The sequence below is a fragment of the Onthophagus taurus genome, chromosome 1, assembly GCF_036711975.1.
Source record: "Onthophagus taurus isolate NC chromosome 1, IU_Otau_3.0, whole genome shotgun sequence".
Taxonomy (NCBI): domain Eukaryota; kingdom Metazoa; phylum Arthropoda; class Insecta; order Coleoptera; family Scarabaeidae; genus Onthophagus; species Onthophagus taurus.
In genome coordinates, this window is record NC_091966.1 from 15,605,511 (window position 1) to 15,624,739 (window position 19,229).

The following is a 19,229-nucleotide window of genomic DNA, read 5'->3' on the forward strand; positions in this document are numbered from 1 at the left end:
AAATATTTTTTAATTTATGTTTTATGATTTTTAGTACTCCTTTTTAATTACATTTGAAATAATTAATTTTAAGTCAAGAAAGCTAGATGGCGCTACAATCAAATGTATTTATTTTGACAATTAAACTAACCTATAAAAAATGATGATATGTTGACGTGTACAATATAAAATTTAAACTATATGGATATAAAGAAAGACTGAAATGTTTAAATTTTCGATAACTTCGTTACTCTTCGGGGTGTTCATAATATTCATATTTAATTCAGTATGGAATTTGGTTGTGCTATTTACGCCCCCTTCTTGCGCAAAAGGAGACGTGTGTTTTCATTCCTATTTAAACACAAAACCTTCTTTAGATCTACTTGTTTATGTTACTGATAATTCACGATCAGGAGATGAACAATTAATATTAAAAGTTAATAAATTTAATTATGATGAACCATTTGAAAGGTAACACATCTTAAACTAAATTACATCTGTGCAATTTCATTAATTATCATTTTATTTAAGAGTAATTGAGTTGGAGATATCAAAAACAGTACGAAATAATGGTAGTTTAATAATTCACTCGGTAATTTTACCCTCAAATGTAAATAATGAAGATTTATCATTGAACGAGGCTAAAAACGTTTATGAATCAAGTTACTTAAAAGGTCGTTTAACGAAATATGTTGTACCAAAAAGTTTTACCTTTAATCTTTTAAAAGAAGAATCTAAACAATCATCTGTTAAACCAACAACTCATATCAAAAGTAGATACTCAATCATGATGTGTAACAGTGAATTACACATTCCAGAAACAAATATTCCACAAGAAGTGATTCATTATTTAAAAATTAATAGGAAAAGACAATTTCTTCCAATTGTTGTTAATGATTTTATGCAGACAAGGTTAAGAGATTTAGAAGAAATCACTAAAGAAACATCTCAAATAATGTTTAATTATATTTATAACCCAGTTTCAATAGGTAAATTTAAATTTATGGTTGAGATGGAAGTTACAATAAAGAATTTTAAAAAACTTGGCTTTACCGATAAAGATATTGATGAGGTTAAAGGAGTTTTTGCTGATACTAATTTATATCTTTTGTGTGCTACAATTTGTATTGGAAGTATTCATGTAAGTATATAAATTAATTTTAATACTTCATGATATTAAATTTTTTTTTAGCTTTTGCTCGACTTTTTATCATTTAAAAATGACGTCAGTTTTTGGAAATCACATAAATCAATGGCTGGTTTATCAACAAGAACGGTTGTATGGCGTGCTTTTTCTCAAACAATCATATTTTTATACCTCTTAGATGAAGGTACTTCTTACTTGGTTTTAGTTCCAAGTGGAATAGGAACAGCAATAGAAGTAAGAACTTTCTTTTATTTACAGGGTGATTCAAAAGTAACTTAAATGTTAAAAAGTTGTATAGTTTGAATGACTTAAATGACAGAACAGAAAATTATTATTGCTCTTGTCACCGGGACCTATAAGATCTATTGTAACTTTAACCCTCCAAAAGTTTAGGGTAAATGTAAGCCCTTAATGAACTTTAGTATTGCTCCAAAGTCTTGTTCCTTTATGTCGGTAGGTGTCAAAAGAGCTTTACCGCAAATTTTGTGTCTTAGACGACCTCTAGCGACGCAATTACACAGTATATGTTCAGCCGTTTCTGACTCGTCGTTGCAAAGTCGACAAGTTTGATCCTCAGCTTGCCCAATGTGGAAAAGGTGGTATTTTATGGGCGCATGGCCGGTCACAAAACCTGGGAGCGTCCTTAGATCCTCTTTGCTGAGGCATAAAACCTCTTTGATTTTGTTTTGCGTCATACTCTTCACTTTTCTGTGATCTGAAAGTTCTTTCCAGCGTAAGACTACATTTGAGGCCTCCCATCGGTTGGTTATTTGTTTTAGGTGACTTTTTTTGTAGTCCACAACCGGGTTGGGGTCCAATGAAGGGCGTTTTTGCTGCCTCTCTGGCCAGCTTGTCAGCCTTCTCATTGCCCTCAATGTTTCTGTGTCCTGGAACCCACCATAGAGTAATATCATTGCCCCTGGCGAGTTCTCTCAGGTTGCTGGTCAGTTTCACATACTGTCTGTGAAAATTTTTATAGATGCACCTTTCTGCCCGTTTTGTAGGTTCAGAGCGGTGTAGAAGTTTATAGCAACAACTTCTGCTTGACAAATGGTTATGTCCGAGCTTAACGCCAATTTAATGCGGCTATTTGGTCCACTAATGCCCATGCCTACTTCGGATCCAACTGTCTTTGAAGCATCGGTGTACCAGGCTAGAGCTCCTCTTTTTAGTTTATCCGTTTTAATTTCAATTAAGTGATTTAGACATGGGTCCTTGAAAATTTCGAGGTGTCCTCTGAGGTTACCTTGCATCAACTTGAGTGAAGAGCCTGTTTTCAGTGATAAGGCACTCCTTTTGTACATTACTTTTGTAAATTATTCATCAGTCACCTTTGCATCCATTAAAAGTGACAGTCTGGTGTGCAATTTAGTCAGGAGGAACCTTACTTCTTTAAAACTGAAAACGGCGTAACGGTAACTGTCAATGGGGAGCAATATCGTGATATGATTGAAAACCTTTTAAACGCCACAACTGCATGCTTTGGGCTTGATTAACATGTGGTATCAACAAGACGGTGCCACATCGCATACAGCCAGGATTACAATGGAATTACTGCGAGACCTCTTTCCACAACAAGTTATTTCAAGAAATGGTGATGTTGATTGGCCTCCACAGTCGCCTGATTTGACTGCTCCGGACTTCTTTTTGTGGGAATATCTGAAAAGCAAGGTTTATGCAAACAAACCAGAAACGTTGGAGCAACTCAAACAAAATATTCGTGATGAAATTAATGAAATACCGCGTGAAATGTGTGAAAATGTAATGAAAAATGTGCTCAAAAGGGCTCGCATTTGTGAGGCTAACAGAGGCGGACATTTATCTTATATTGTATTCCATACATAATTGCCGACATTAAATAAAACATTTATCAATATAAGATCCATTCTCTTTCATTTAATCAAAAATTATAAACAAACAAAGTAGTATACCTTCCCGGCGGACACCCGGTATATATGTTACACCCAATTGCCGATTTCGGACAAGTACCGAAATAATTGAACATTTCGCGAAATGTTCAAGTGCATTTGAGCAAATGCCGAAATAAAACTGAATTTCGGCATTTCAGCAAGTAAATTTGAGCAAACGCAGATTGAATAGTTCAAATGCCGATTTTAATAAGATTGAAATAAATTATATGTCTGTAAGTATAGGTGTACGAATGTGCAACATGGCATTAACAACACAATACAAGATCTTAGTTGCTTTCTGATATCTACAAAGAAAATTGTAATCGTATTTTAAACTAGATAAAGAATTGTTACCTGAAATTCATTTCTAGCATATAGCCTCTCTAAAATACCATTTGCTGTTCCTACTTTATGTAAGCCTTTATTTTCAGAAATAACAACAGCTAATATATCTCTAGGTGCAGTACGCCCACGATCAACATCCGGAATTTTCAATAAAATATTTTGTCCAGATGAAAATTTTTTGAACTGCGTTTCAGCATTTTATCAGCTTGTCGTTTTAAAGTTTGTGAACTTCCTCCTCCGTGTTGAGTGATTTGTTTATATATTAATGTCGTTAAAGCTATCATCCATTTCTTTAGTTTCAACTAATACTTCTTTTTGTGACTGATTGTCGGTTTGGTTGTTAAGCAAATCATCCAGCTCTTCTTCCCTCTCAATATGACTGACAACAGTATCGGGAAAGTTAGAAGCCTTTAGATCATCCTTCATTGGAACTCCGAACGTAGCCTCACCAGGGAGCGCCAATAATACAAAAAATGTTCATCAAATTATACACGACTTCCTCTGCTCTCTTAGATTTCAGCGGCTTTAAAAGTACGAATTTTGTCAGGTGATCCTGATAATTTAAAATAAATTTCGGTAAAAAAATCGGACTCGGTCTGCATGTCAATTAAATCGACTTTTTGTTAAAGTTCTACGTTAATATCGGCTTCGAAACTAAATCTTTCTTTTTCTCTTTTTTCTTTATTTTCTTCTCCATAGCAAGTGTTCGTTTGTGTCCTATCTCCTTGTGTGCTTTTTTTAATACGTCATACACTTCATGCATTTGACAATAGAATTTTATTGAAATAGAATCCCTTCGTTTTTGAATTAAATTATCAATCCCTCCTATTGTTAGAACCTCAAATATATGAAGACGTCGGTATTCTAGCGGTATAAGTGGTTAACCAGCCTGTTTTTTTGTCATTGCAAGCCTTCACTTCTTGTATAACTTCATTGAATTTTTCCGATGAAAGAGGGCACGTAAAGATTTTATTATTAACAATAAGACACATTTCAGGTTGTCATTAAAAGCTTCAGCATTAACACAAGAAGCCTTGAAATCTTGTACTTACATTTACTGAATAAAACAAACACGTCTTTCTTTTTTGTTTACGCGAAATGTACGATTATTTCGACACTTGTCCGAAATCGGCAATTGGGTCTAACATGTATAAAGTGGTGTGAGTACAGGGTGTCCCAATTTCGATGTCCGCATAGGCTATCTCCGAAACTAAAAGAGATAGAAAAAAAGTAGCTTACATGTCATGATCTCGTTTTTCGAGAAAATGCTAATGCCGAAAACTCCGAACAGCTATCGTCTTTTGTTTTCGTCCTATCGGCAAAAACTGAAAATTATGCGAAAACGACAATCGCGAATATCTCACTTATTATCAAAGATGGAGTATTATAAATAAAACATTATATGGGCAACTTTTTACGAAGAATTCAGTGGCGTAGGTAGAATTTTTTTCCCATTTTTTATTTTCGAGATTTTTGACGTAACTTTATTTTTTTAAATGGAAACCATAGTTGGCTATGACCTAAAATAATTTGTTATTTTCTTCTGATAACAAATATATATAGTTTGTGGGGTATATTTCTTATAGTTATTGAATAATTAACAAAAATTCATTTTGTTCTATCTAAACATAATGTATGTATTTAAAAGTTAATGTTGCTATGGTAATAACCATACATACTATGATGGAACATAATGAATCAAATAATTGCCAAAGTTTGTATTTAAAAATTCGATAACAACTCTGGCATTATCAGCTGGTATGATGCACCAGCATGTTAGGTGTCAAAGTATAACAAAACTAAATAAAACTTTACAATGAACTTCGAAAATTATGAAAATGTAACATGATGGAATGCTATATGTTATCAGATAAGAATGCGACGTTAGCCGGGGAATTATATTTCACAAGGTATTCGGAAAGAAGACAACCGCACGTAAGAACCTTCAGCCGGTTAGCAGAAAATTTAATAGATTTTTGGTCCATCCCCAAACCACGTGCAAAAACATACCAAAATGGCCTGCAAGAGGATGAAGTCAATGTGTTGGCTTCACTTGCGATAAATCCATCAACATCTTGCAGAGAAATTGAACAAGACATCTGACCCAAAAACCGCTGCTTCCGAATATGAAAGAAAAATATGTAGAAACCATACAAAGCGGGCCTAACTCATTATTTACGTTCAGGAGATGTCAATCTAAGATTAGAATTTTGTAGATGATATTTAGAAAAATTAAATAATCTGCTGTTTGTTCAAAATGTCATCTGGACCAATGAAGTCTCTGAGTGTTCAAAGAAGGTTGAGGTTCAATGTATGGTGTGCCCTTTTAGATAATAGAATGTTGGCATATGGTATCTACCATAAAAACTTAAACTCAGGTAATACCTCAATATATCAAGGCAGCACATTGTGCTTTTGGTCGACAATTTGCCATTAAATAAGTCTCAAATGATATATTTTCAATATGGCGGAGCACCAGCACATAATGCCAGAGTTGTCAGTGAATTTTTAAATACTTCTACAAACTTTGGCAATAATTGGAAACAATGGGCACGTTCAGCCGGTGTCAACTGTTAAGTTGCTACATTAGCAGTCGCGGCTGAACGATATACTAAGTCAGCGCTGTTACGCAGCAGTTTAGTAAATATCTCAGCGTAAGTAATCTGCGCTTAGTTTGTCAGCGGTTGTGAAATTCTAGGTTAGGATTAATATTTCTTGTTTCTCCCCTTTAATTTTGAAAACTGGCAGAACTGTATAAAATGAAATGAGCCTTAAAATCAACATCATCATCCATTATCTCTTGTAATAACACAAAATTTTCAAAAATATTATTGTTGGCCATAGTTTTAGGTTATGCTGAACTGCTAATTCTCAATTGCTTGTTCAGCCGATTTCGTTCCGCTGTATTAAAGCTCATACAACTAGCTGACTGATTTAATTCAACTGTTGACACCTGCTGAACGTATCCAATGTTTTCCATCGTGGCATTGTTATCACCATAACAACATTAAGTTTTAAATACATACATTAGTTTTAGATAGAACAAAATGAATTTTTGTTAATTATTCAATAACTATAAGAAATATACCCCACAAACTATATATATTTGTTATCAGAAGAAAATAACAAATTATTTTAGGTCATAGCCAACTATGGTTTCCATTTAAAAAAATAAAGTTATGTCTCAAATCTCGAAAATAAAAGATGGGAATAAAATTCTACCTACGCCACTGAATTCTTCGTAAAAAGTTGCCCATATAATGTTTTATTTATAATACTCCATCTTTGATAATAAGTGAGATATTCGCTATTGTCGTTTTCGCAAAATTTTCAGTTTTTGTCGATAGGGCGAAAACAAAAGACGATAGCTGTTCGGAGTTTTCGGCATTAGCATTTTCTCGAAAAACGAGATCATGACATGTAAGCTACTTTTTTTCTATCTCTTTTAGTTTCGGAGATAGCCTATGTGGACATCGAAATTGGGACACCCTGTACTCCGTCTCACGAGCAGCCGTCGGACAAGGTGTCATTACCCCCGTTATATTAAGACATGCTAACCGCTCGATTTGTGCCAGCTGTTGTTGTGCTGTCTTATAATTTGTTTTTGGCCACCAAACCAGTGAGGCATAGGCGACCATGGGTCTGATTATTGCTACGTAGGCCCAATGAGCCATTCGTGGTTTGAGACCCCACTTCCTTTCGAGGAGCTTGCTGCAGATCTGGTTAGCCATAATAACCTTTTTCCTCACCTTGTCTATGTGGGAGTTCCAGTTTAATTTACTGTCTAGTATTACCCCTAGGTATTTAACTTCTGTTTTGAGGTTAATAGTTCTGCTTTCAATGGAGGGTGCTCTCAATTGTAGCTTCCTACTCCGAGTGAAAGGGATTATTCCGATTTTGTTTGGATTGATGCTGAGGCATTGCTTTTGCACCAAGTGCTGGTAAGTACTAGGGCTTTCTGGATTAGTTGAGTTATGATTGTTTGTAGAAGGTGTTATCAAAAGCACCCTCTATGTCTATGAAAGCACATAGGACTATCTCTTTGTTTGCGATTGTCTTCTCTAAAGTGCTAGTCAAAGCATGGAGAGCAGTAATTGTTGATTTGGCTTTCCGGTAAGCATGTTGACTAGGATGGATTAGATTAGTGACAGCACTCCATTCCTAAGGTATTGATCAATTACCTTTTCCATCTCTTTGAGGAGAAATGAAGTAAGGCTAATTGATCTGTATGCCTTGGGATCGGCGTTTGAACGCCTACCACCTTTAGCTATGAAGACCGCCTTTACTTTCCTCCATAGTGTAGGTATATAGCTAAATCTATAGCTTGCTATATATGTATAGGGATATTATTACTGGGAGCCTACAAAGGCAGAATTCCATCCCCTCCAGGCGATTTTAGGAGCTTAAAATTAGAAATAGCTCACCTTACTCTGTTGGGTGTAAAAATATTTCCATATGTTATATCCATTACTTCAGGGCCGGCATCCGCATGGGGGCAGACTTTTGAGGAAGGGAAGTGCGTGCTCAGTAAGAGCTCCAGCGATTCCTTAGCATCCTCGGTGTATTTTCCGTCTTGTTTGCATAGGTGGTCTAGATCAGTGTTATGGTCTTTCGCCAAGATCTTATGCAGACGAGCAACTGTAGACCAAGCTATCCTTAGGATGGGGTCAAAACTATTTTTGAGACGTATTTAAAAGCTAACGAAACATCAAATGACAATAAAACAAAATAAACCATAACATTTAGAATTAATGTCGATACATTTATTTAATCTAGTTCTGGTAGAAACTTGTTAAATTTTAGCCTTGAACACGTTTCTAATGGCATTTCGTATTCTCTCCGGCATATTTTCCCTGGCTGTTGGTTTTTCTTAAAACGCTACCCCATAAATAAAAGGACTTTCTATAGACAATAGAATTGCTCATCTAAATGTTGACGTACGTTTCAGTCATAATGCATTCAAATTATGACCATCAAGCTGGGACCACATATTCCTTCTTGTTTCCAAGCAAACGTTTTCCAAAAACCGTTCTCTATTAAGGGTTTCGTCAGAAAAATGTGGACTGGTTCAAACTCCAACGATTTTGTTGATCTGTCGCGTCCAATGTGGGTTTTGCTCTAACCAATCATACATATGCAAAATTACACCACTTGCACTGTTGAAAGATGCTTCATGCGTCTATAATATTTGTAATAAAAATTTGGATTTGCCTGAATCGTATTTAACAGTCGATGACAATAGTTATAATAATCGGTATCTGTTAAGGTCTGATGTAAAACAATGTGGTAGTGATGAAGCTAGTTTACCGTAATTACTTAGCCAAGCTTGAAAAGACTTCTCGAAAAAAATATCACCACCATTTCAAGTGCACCAAATAGTTGGTTAGCAAGATCTTTCAGAAATTTTTTGCGTTGATCTTTGGTTCTTAAATGGATTGTGTTCTCTATAAATTACATAAGATGCTAATCCACTGATGTCAATTATATTATAAAAGAATTCTAGAGGCTAGTACTATCTATGGTATCTATTCCGCCTTTAGATTTATTATAGTAGTTGATTATTTCAGGGTTTGCTGCTCGTGTGTCATCACCTACCCAATGCATATGCATCAATGATATAAGCTCCCTCCATATTTCTTAGTAGGAATCTTTTGTTTTTTCTTACTGCACCAGCCAGTGTCATATGCCAGGAGTTTAAGACCTATGCTAATTTGAAACTTGTGAAGAAATTATTAGTTGTCTTATTTCTTCCCGACCCCTTATAAGGATTTACTGAACCTAACACTATTCGTTTACCAACACTAACCTGTCTCGTCGTAACGGATAGCCACTTGATGCATCACAAGCCGAGAAAACTTTTATTCCATATTTTGCCGGTTTGTACTGTGTAAACTTAGTATGTACCTCTATATCGTAATAATTGTTCATCAATGATAATACGTTCGTGCGGCTTGTAGGCTTTCTCCAAATTTTTGTTTAGCATTGTCCCGTATTAGTGCTACTTTGTCTGTTTTATACGTGTAATTTTATACCGGTGTGAAAACAGCACGCCAAACATAGCACGCCATTTCAGCGAGATCACCCGGTATACAGTAAAGTCGGTTTTACACGATTCCAAAGGTCGATCAATTTGAAACGGAGCAATAAATACATTTGAAAAATTAGCGTAAATAAATTGTCTTGGTCCGATTTCGTAAAGGCTGTCTTACCCTCATATTAAATATTATAGCCCTGTGTTAACGACGGCAGCCCCAAAGATCCGATAGTTGCTAAATATACTAAAACATCCCACCTGTCGAATAGCCTGGCCAGATTTACTTGCTCTAACTTCCTAAGGGCTCTTTTTTGGGGACTGCCGTCGTTAACACAGGGCGAATTTTTTTAATATGGGGGTGAATAAAAGAGCCCTTAGGAAGTCAGAGCAAGTAAATCTGACCACGCTATTCGACAGGCGGGATGTTTAGGTATATTTAGCATCTATCAGATCTTTGGGGACTGCCGTCGTTAACACAGGGCGAATTTTTGTAATATGAGGGTAAGACAGCCTTTACGAAATCGGAGCAAGACAATTTATTTACGCTAATTTTTCAAATGTATTTATTGCTCTGTTTCAAATTGATCGACCTTTGGAATCAATATAATAGTCGAATTTTCTGTAGTTTTGTTGTTTACAAATTGGAGCGTGTAAAACCGACTTTATTGTATACCGGGTGATCTCGCTGAAATGGCGTGCTGTTTTCACACCGGTTAATTTTATTACCAAATCTGATTAACCTTAGCATCATTTTGAATCGGTCACCCGATATAGCTGCCCGGGGCATCAATTTTCCACATAGCATCTAGATTCTGCTTATTTTCTTTGTGCATAATACTAAAAATTAATGCACCTAAAAAAATGTGAAGCTTAACTTCCGTAAACGTTTGAAATGGGTTCTGTGGTGGCCGAGATTTAGATTGGCCAGAAATTCTATTAACCTTCCGATTTGTTTCCCTTAATATAATGTCAGATATCTCTGGAGACGTTATTAACTCGAAATTCTGTTTAGCTGTATACCTGTTCCTGATTGCTACAGACCATCCTTTTTGCCGTAAAAATTACGAGAGTTTGTTTGGCTAGGTAGATTACTATGCCAATCTGTTTCGTCTTTCGCTGTCAAAATATTAACAATAACAAAATACCTTGATATATATCTTCTACACTTTCGTCAGAATCGTGTTAGTTTCTTCATCCAATACCTATTCCGTTTACTATCTGATTTCGCTGCGGTGGACATATCTGCTAATGGCAAATTGTTCTCAACCTCAGATGCAACATTATTATTATTATTATTGCTGCCGGGCTGAGGAGGGCGGCCCCTCTCGTTACCGCGACCTATAAGATCTATTGTAACTTTAGCCCTCCAATGGTTTAGGGCAAATGTAGGTCCTTAATGAACCTTAGTATTGTCCTAAGGTCTTGAACCTTTATGTCGGTAGGTAACAGGGTAGTTTTACCGAAGACGTTGTGCCTTAGACGTCCTCTGGCGACGCAATTGCACAGTATGTGTTCAGCAGTTTCTGACTCGTCGTTGCATAGTCGACAAGTTTGATCCTCAGCTTGTCCAATGTGGAAGAGGTGGTATTTTCAACAGATGCAACATATGTCTCCTCTTTACGGTCAGAATTTGAATCTTCAATAATTCGCCTTTATTCAGGAAATTAATAAAATTGAATCAGTAAATTTCAGCAGTTGGACAAGAAAAAAAAAACTAAATAAGTTTATGAATGAAGTTATTAAATAGGTAATTGCATTACATGTGGGCTGAACAGGCTGAGACCTGTTCAATGGGAAATAAGTAAAAAGTGACCATTTTGGCGTTTATGCCAAAATTTTTTTCAGCTTCGAACTATATATTCGCCCGCCTGTTAACGTTGTAAAATTGTGCCGTCGAACGAGGGTTAAATATAAAAATAGAAAAGCTAATTTTCATCCTACTTGCAATTTTTATTGAATCATCCTGTACTTGTCAACACTTTTATAATAAACAATATTACTTTAAATTATTAGTTTTGGAAAGTAAACAAAGTTTTAAAACCATCAATCACATTTAATGGATTAAAATTTAATAAACATACCACTGAAACGGAAGCTGAAGCAAAAACTCGTCAATACGATGAAGAATCTATGAAATACTTAAGTTATATTTTGTATCCGTTATGTATTGGTGGTGCGATTTATTCGCTTCTTTATCAACCACATAAGAGGTTTTATTTTTTAAGATTTATAAAATTTTGTTTTACATTTTATTCTTTTTAGTTGGTATTCTTGGACAATTAGCAGTTTAGTAAATGGGGTATACGTTTTTGGATTCTTATTCATGTTACCCCAATTATTTGTAAATTATCGTTTGAAATCGGTGGCAGCTTTACCATGGCGTGCGTTCACCTACAGAGCGTTTAACACGTTTATCGATGATATTTTTGCATTTATTATAACAATGCCAACAGCTCATAGATTGGCATGTTTTAGAGACGATGTTGTATTTCTTATTTATCTTTACCAAAGATGGTAAGTTTAGGATTTCATAACTTATTTTTTGTAAATATTTATAACATTTCAGGTTGTATCCTGTTGATAAAAGTCGGGTTGATGATATTGGCGCAGAAGAAATTATTGAAACTACAGAGAAAAAGAAAGACATATAATAAAAGAGTGATTTAGGAAAGGTAGAGAATTTAAAGACATTCCTTTTGAATTAATTCAAGCAATATTTATGCATAAAATGTTTTGTTCTAGTACAAAAAATAAATGAATATTCACATCATATTATAATTCCTTATTAATAAAATAGTCTGTTATACAATTCAATAATAAAATTCTTATACATATAATACCTATCTAATGTTGTACTTGGTAATGAAACTAGAAATAGAATAAAAAAACTTTGGTATTTTAGTAGCAATATTATATTAAAAAATTCGCTTCAAGAAATCGTTGATAACTTTTTCCTTTATGAAGTACGTTTTTGATATCTTCAATCGTTTTGAAATTTCCACGAAGTTTCCTACAAAAATAATTATATTTATTAACAAGTTATCTCACTTTATGCAATAATTAACATATCGCTGGAAATAAAGTTTCCATAGCTTGTTTAATAATTAAATAGCGGTGGAAGTTGATCTTGTATCAAATCCAAAGAGAATTTTTAGATAAATTGAACAAGAGGTAGCGCACAGACTATAATAGTGAAATGATTGATGGTGAAAGAACACGGAAATGGAAGCGCGTTGCGTATTCTTCCCTCTGCCAAGCTACTATGACCTATACGCTGCTTGCGTGGGGCGGTGCGAGCATGTGCGATAGTGTTTTCAGACTACAGCGCAGAGTTATCAGAATTCTGGACAATTTGAAATATGGTGAGGAATAAAGGCTCTTTCATTAAACTAAATATTTTAACATTTCCATGCCTCCACATTTTGGAATGCGCTGTATATGCAAGGCATTGTATAAGTAAGTTTGAAACAAATGGAGATGCTCACAGTTACAACACTCGTAACAAAGACTCGCAATACTATAGATTGTCCAGAAACCAGAGAAGTTTTAACTACATTGCCCCAAAGTTATTTAATAAATTGCCAAAAACTGTACAGATGCTCCCGACTGCTAGATACAAAAATTACTTGAAGAGCTTCTTGTCAAGGCGCGCTTTCTATTTGGTTGAAGAATTTTTATCTTGTGACATGACATGTCACGAGTGCATAAATTCATGAATATGTATGTTTACATGAAATTTGTATTGAAAAAATGTGTTTATTTTTTTTTAATATGTTTCTTTTTTCCCAGTTTTGAACTTTTATTGTATTTTATCATTTTATTGCGCCTTTTCTCGGTTTTTTTTTCTTTTTTTTTTGACATGTGTAAGTATTGTAAAGTATTTATAGCACTTATTCTATGAAATCAGCTAAGTTAAGACACCATTTTGAAATAAAGCACCCAGAGTTTCAGCAAATAAACACGGATTTAAAAAAAAAACAATTAAAGCATATTCAAAGAAACGTGTCCCACATTGCCGTACCAGCATCAAACAATTCAGTCATAATGGGCTCCTTTAAGGTATGTCAACTAGTAGCTCAAAAAGGCAAATCACATACTATTGCTGAAGATCTCATATTACCAGCAGCAAAAATTATGGTGTCCGCAATAATTGGCGATAAAGCTGCGAAAGAAATTACACAAATTCCGTTGTCGAACAATACAGTGCAAAGAAGAATTTAAAGTATGGCAGAAAACAGAAAAGATCTTTTAATACAAAGAGTTCGTGTGTCACCTTGGTCCTGTTCTTTGTAGATTTCTTAATTGACATCACCACAGAAGAAATATTTGAAAAATTAAATACGTTTTTCAAAAAAAAAAAAATCGATTGGGCGAAATGTATTGGTGTAAGCACAGACGGTGCCAAAGCTATGTCCGGAAGAATAACAAGTCTGAAGTCGAGAATAAAGCAAGTATCTTCATCTGCAGAGTGGTACCATTGTGCTATACATCGAGAAGCGATGGTTACAAAAAGAATTCTTGCAGAATTAATAATAATAATATTTATTGGCATAACCCACATACTTTACATATTTAATATAAAAAAATCAAACATGAATATACAAAAAAAAATTTACAAAAGCAATATATATTATAATAGAACGGGGTTGCAACTAAATGGACTGCATTTGGCTCGTAACATAGTCACGATCCACTCCTCCACGTAGCCCGCAGAAAAAAAAAGAAAAACTATAGATAGATGGATTAAGCTAAATACCTCAAACAGCTCTTGACCAGAACCAAAAATTGACCAATTTGAACACATAAATAATAAATATTTATATATAAATAAATATTTTATGACGGCCTTTTTAAATTCATATCTCGACTTAAAACAAAAGCAACGATTAAGATCAGTGAAATACTTTGCAATATTGTATGAAAATGATTTCTTAAATAGTTGAGGCCTTGGAATTGCGACCTGACCTCTGAATCGAGTACCGAGATTGTGAATATCAGTTCTGTAAGTTATACGACAGTACAGATAAGGAGGCATTCGCCAAGTCAACACACTATGAAAAAACAAATCGGTATGTAAAAATCTTCTCCTCCACATATTTAGCCAATTGGCGGCCTCTAACATATGAGAAACATGCTGACGACGTTTAATACCATAGATAAAACGTAAGCAACTATTCTGCACTCTCTGAATTCTACCAGCACTAACTTGATCTATAAACGAATGATAAAGTACATCACAGTAATTACAATGTGATAGTACAAATGACTCACATAACAATTTTCTAAGTTTCACATTCAAAACCGTTTTGTGTGAATATAACATCTTTAAACTGGCAAACGCCCTCCTGACTAGGCAGGACACAAACTTCCTCAATCTTAACTCTGAATCTATCCAGACTCCCAAATACCTGACCGAATCCTGATACATCACCTCAGCCCCTCCAATAAGCAATCCCAGATCCCGCTGCGCAGCCAGTTTATTTCTTCCATTCGCAAAGACCAAACCAACAGTTTTATCCGAATTTACCACTAAACCGTGATCATCCGCAAAGCGGAGAATCCCGGTCAAGTCCTGATTGATTTGATTAGAAGCTAACGCAACATCCGATGGCTTAAAGGAGTAATATATCTGTGTATCATCCGCACAGAGATGATAGCGATAGGTACGAATGCACTTTTGAATATTCAGTGTATATATCGAGTACAGCAATGGACCAAGCACTGAGCCTTGGGAACGCCCGATTTCACATAGAAAATGCTGGATCGACTGCCCCCACACTCTGTGTACGATCTCGCAAATAATCATCCATTAACTGAACACCACACCAGCCCATCCCAACATAATGCAGTATACATAACAGCAACCTATGATCAATCATATCAAAAGCCTTTGAAAAATCCAGAAGCAATGTGTGTAGCCGTAACAATGTCATCCATAACGTTTGCCAGCGCAGTGGCACACTGTAGCCAGATCTAAAACCTGACTGCAAATCGGGCAAGATTTCAAACTAATTTAGATGACCCATTAACTGTGATGCCAGTATCTTTTCCAGTACCTTAGACAGAACTGGAAGCACCGATACGGGTCTAATATCATTTAAAGTGTGTGGACCAGATTTTTTAGGTAGTGGTACAACCAGCGAACATTTCCATTTATCTGGAAATACCGACGCAATTATACATGCATTAATCGCGTGTGTGATGTAGGGCAGTAAAACAGGTAGACATAGTTTAATCATTTGTAAGCTTATACCGTCAGACCCGACAGAATTAGTTTTAAAAGTTAGTAAAGCCTTCATTACATCACTCTCCTCAACTGCAGAAAAATTCATAGCTAAGTCGCCGGTCACACCACAAACAAAATTTGAAGTGTAGTAGTTATAAATTTCATCTGGTGGAGATGCGAGTTGTATCGAATTAATGAAATGATCGTTAATAGTATCAGCATTAATTGTTTGATCAGATAAATTGATTGATATGTTCTTCCTACCAAATTTCTCAAAGTATTCCACGTTTCTTTGGGCGATTTTGTACGCAAACAATAATCGAGATATGCCCTTTTTTCACTTTTAATAGCAGTAGCTGTCAACTTTGGGAATTACGTAAAGAAGTTAATGTATTCTTAATTGAAGAACAACGTTTTCAATGCCATCGCTTTAAATAATTCTACATTTCTTATCAAACTGGCTTACTTATCCTACATCTCTACTCATCTCAATGATTTGAATGTAAAATTACAAGGTGCAAATGTAAATTGTTTCCAGGTAAAAGACAAGATTGAAGCAACTATTTTGAAACTGGAATTATGGGAGAATCGACTTAAAAGCGGAAATGTGAAATCATTTCAAAACTTGTCGACATTGTTACATGTCTGAAGATACACTTCTAAATGAGGAAGCACAACTAATCTAAGAAGCACCTTCAGAAAATATTTTCCACTTGACAGAATTTTTCCCTGACAGAAGTAAGGCATGGATTTGCAATCCGTTTATTATAAAAGATTATATGGATATGGAGGTCAAGGAAGCAGATTTTATTGACTTAGTTACCAATGGAGAGCTTCAAATTCTGAGTCTGATTTCTGGGCTTACGTTTTCAATGAATCGCCGAATTTAGGAAACAATCTTTGTGAACAAATTTTTCGTCTTTACTTCTAGGTTTATTAATTTGTCCAGGGGTTTAATTTTTTTATTTAGTATAGGCCAACAAACGATTTTATTAGGTCCATAGTTAAATCTAATTGGGAATTGTTGTATTAGACTATAAAAATTCTTATAGTAACAAAAAAAAAACTAAACTTATCTTGAATTTACACAACCAACTTCTTGAAGATTAGACTATTTTGGAAATTATAAGTATAATTTATAATTTTTATTTACCTGAATAATAAAATTTGTTCTGCAGTTTTAACTCCAATAGTATGTAAAGTCATCACAGCCTTCAAAGAACCTTCATTTAATATTTCCAAAATATGATCACAATGATTTTCAACTTTTTGCTTTTTAATAACTTTCATAGACCTATCACTTACACCCTTCCTTGACTTATTTGTTTTATTAACACTCTTTTTATTTGATTTATGTACATCACCAACAGTTAAGCGAACAGTTTGTCTTTTTATTCTTGTACTTTTCCTTAGACTGACAGACATAATCGATGAAATGTTACTTGTAGTAATTTCACTGCTTTCCATAGATAATCTAGATTCAAATTGATTATCCGTACTGAGTGTTTTGGCAAATTCATTATATTCGTTGGTTGTATTAGGGGAAGAGGTTTTTTTAAGTTTTGAAGCATTTCTTGTCTTCATAGTATTTGGTAAAAGTGGAACTTTAAAAATATTTGGTGAAGAAGAATTTTTAATATCCTCATTATTTTGTTTAAGATCATCAAAAACAATTTTTTCCATTGCAGATGTCGGATTATTACTATTATTAGTTATAGTTTTTAAAGGCACACTTTTAGAATCATCAGATTTAAATTTTTTTAAACAACTTTGCTGATTTTCATCACTATAATCATCATATTTTCGATGAAAACTAGAAATTCTAAACCAAAAAATTATGTAACAATTAAAATTAAAGAAAAGAAAATTACCTTGTTGATCTTCTTAAGGGAGTTTGTGTTTTCATTAAATTATTTATTGTAGAAACCAATTTAGATTCAATTTCAGCTACACATCTTCTCACAATTGGACTAATATTAATTGCTTGATCCTCTACATTATCCAAATTGTAAGTAAATTTTGGTGGTAATGGAACACGTATTGGTTTTCTTAAAGCTGTGGAAGTCTGAATTGGACCAAAAGCTTTCATTGGTGTTAAATATTGTGATGACTTTTTCTATAAAAAAAATTACAATGTTATATTTTTCTAAGAAAATTCTAATCAAGATTAAAGCAACTTACAATTGAAGTATTAATCATAGAAAAAGCTTCAGGTTTATTACCAATTCTTTTAACCCTTTTTGCAAAATCTAAAGTTTGAAGTGTTTCTGTAGTATCTGTTAATTTTGAGCTTACACAAGCGATTAAAGTGATGAAATTCTTTTTGCAGAGTGAATCTAAGTGTTAATCAGTACATAAAATTAGTTAGAACTAAAACAATGAAGTTAAAAAAGTTTTATTACCTTTTAGAAGTGTTGTAATCATTGCTTGCCTATATGGGACATAGTTTTGATTGGAAGAGAGTGCATTAATTACTTGTCCAAGGCATAATAAACCTTTATTTATGTTAATTCCTTCATGAAAACAGTTTCCAGCACTTCCAGTTTTTCTTATACTTTCAGAACCAGCTAAATCGACAAAGTTAAATTTTGAACAAGTTACAGAACCTCTATCAAAAAAATAAATTATATTGCTTTTAATTTTAAGTAATTAATTATATACCCATTTGAGATTTTACAATATAATGTATAAATAGCATGAGATCTTGAGCTTTTAGAGTTCTGTAAAGTACCCCCAGTTCTCCTATTTTTACTTGCTATTGAGAATAACTGTTGAGCTTCAGCTAAATCATAAACAGGAACTCTTTTTAAATCAGGTACTTGAAAGCCTTTCACAGATAAAGCAACTTTATGGTCGTCTAGTAAATCAAAAACTTTTTCATTGTATATTTCGTAAAGTGAAACTTCAGTGTAGATTTCCATCTCATTGTTGATTTGTTGGAAAATCTCTTTAAAAGTCCTATTTATCATACCCATATTTTCTTCATCCATTTGTGGATAACCCATAGTGTAAGTTTTACCAGTTCCAGTTTGTCCATAAGCAAAAACAGTGCAGTCAAAGCCTTTTAATAACTTATCAATCATGGGTCTGACTATTTCATTGAAAACATCAATTTGACTGGAATCACCATCAAATATGTGGTCTAAATTAAAATGTTGTCGGTCGGATACAGTTAAAATCTATATTAAAATATTAAATAATTAAATTTTGTTAGGTTAAATTTAAAAAGAGTGTAGTTACTGGTGGATTATTTGATATCACTTTTAAATTGCATCCATTTGCTGAATCTTGAATTGATTGTGGTCGAATCCTTACTGCCACATTTACAAATTCTAAAGTATTGTCCATTGTTGTTATTTATGACCAGTAATTTTAAATTTAATACTTGTTTTTTTGATTTACGTTTAATGCTTTAAACGGCGTGTAAATACACATAAATACTGGACAAATGCGCAATCTATCTGCGCAGCTTTCAAATGTTTGAAAACAAACAATTAATTTAAATTGTTACTTTATTCTTGGCTTAAAATGTTTCAAAAAATCTTATTTAAATTTATAATTTGATTTGTTCCTCTTTATACTGAGTAG

The 19,229-nt window shown here is 34.0% G+C and overlaps 2 protein-coding genes and 1 long non-coding RNA gene across 3 annotated transcripts; 2 read left to right on the forward strand and 1 right to left on the reverse strand.

The window, feature by feature from the left end:
• The first annotated feature begins 120 nt into the window (after positions 1 to 120).
• Positions 121 to 12,187, forward strand: LOC111429092 (lipid scramblase CLPTM1L). The gene is made up of 6 exons (XM_023064901.2): positions 121 to 450; positions 511 to 1,120; positions 1,172 to 1,360; positions 11,429 to 11,625; positions 11,678 to 11,929; positions 11,982 to 12,187. The coding sequence occupies exons 1-6, from the start codon at positions 203 to 205 to the stop codon at positions 12,064 to 12,066; spliced, it is 1,581 nt and encodes a 526-aa protein (XP_022920669.2). The 5' UTR covers positions 121 to 202; the 3' UTR covers positions 12,067 to 12,187.
• LOC139430524 (uncharacterized) lies at positions 1,368 to 3,005 on the forward strand. Its single transcript, XR_011640944.1, has 2 exons — positions 1,368 to 2,069; positions 2,131 to 3,005. It is a non-coding gene; the product is annotated as an uncharacterized lncRNA (long non-coding RNA).
• On the reverse strand, positions 12,110 to 19,132 carry LOC111429091 (kinesin-like protein Nod). The gene is made up of 7 exons (XM_023064900.2): positions 18,882 to 19,132; positions 18,303 to 18,820; positions 18,044 to 18,249; positions 17,823 to 17,977; positions 17,513 to 17,757; positions 16,795 to 17,463; positions 12,110 to 12,425 (listed from the first exon to the last, which is right to left on the reverse strand). Exons 1-7 carry the CDS (start codon positions 18,987 to 18,989, stop codon positions 12,326 to 12,328), a joined length of 2,001 nt encoding a protein of 666 aa, XP_022920668.2. The 5' UTR covers positions 18,990 to 19,132; the 3' UTR covers positions 12,110 to 12,325.
• Positions 19,133 to 19,229: the final 97 nt, after the last annotated feature.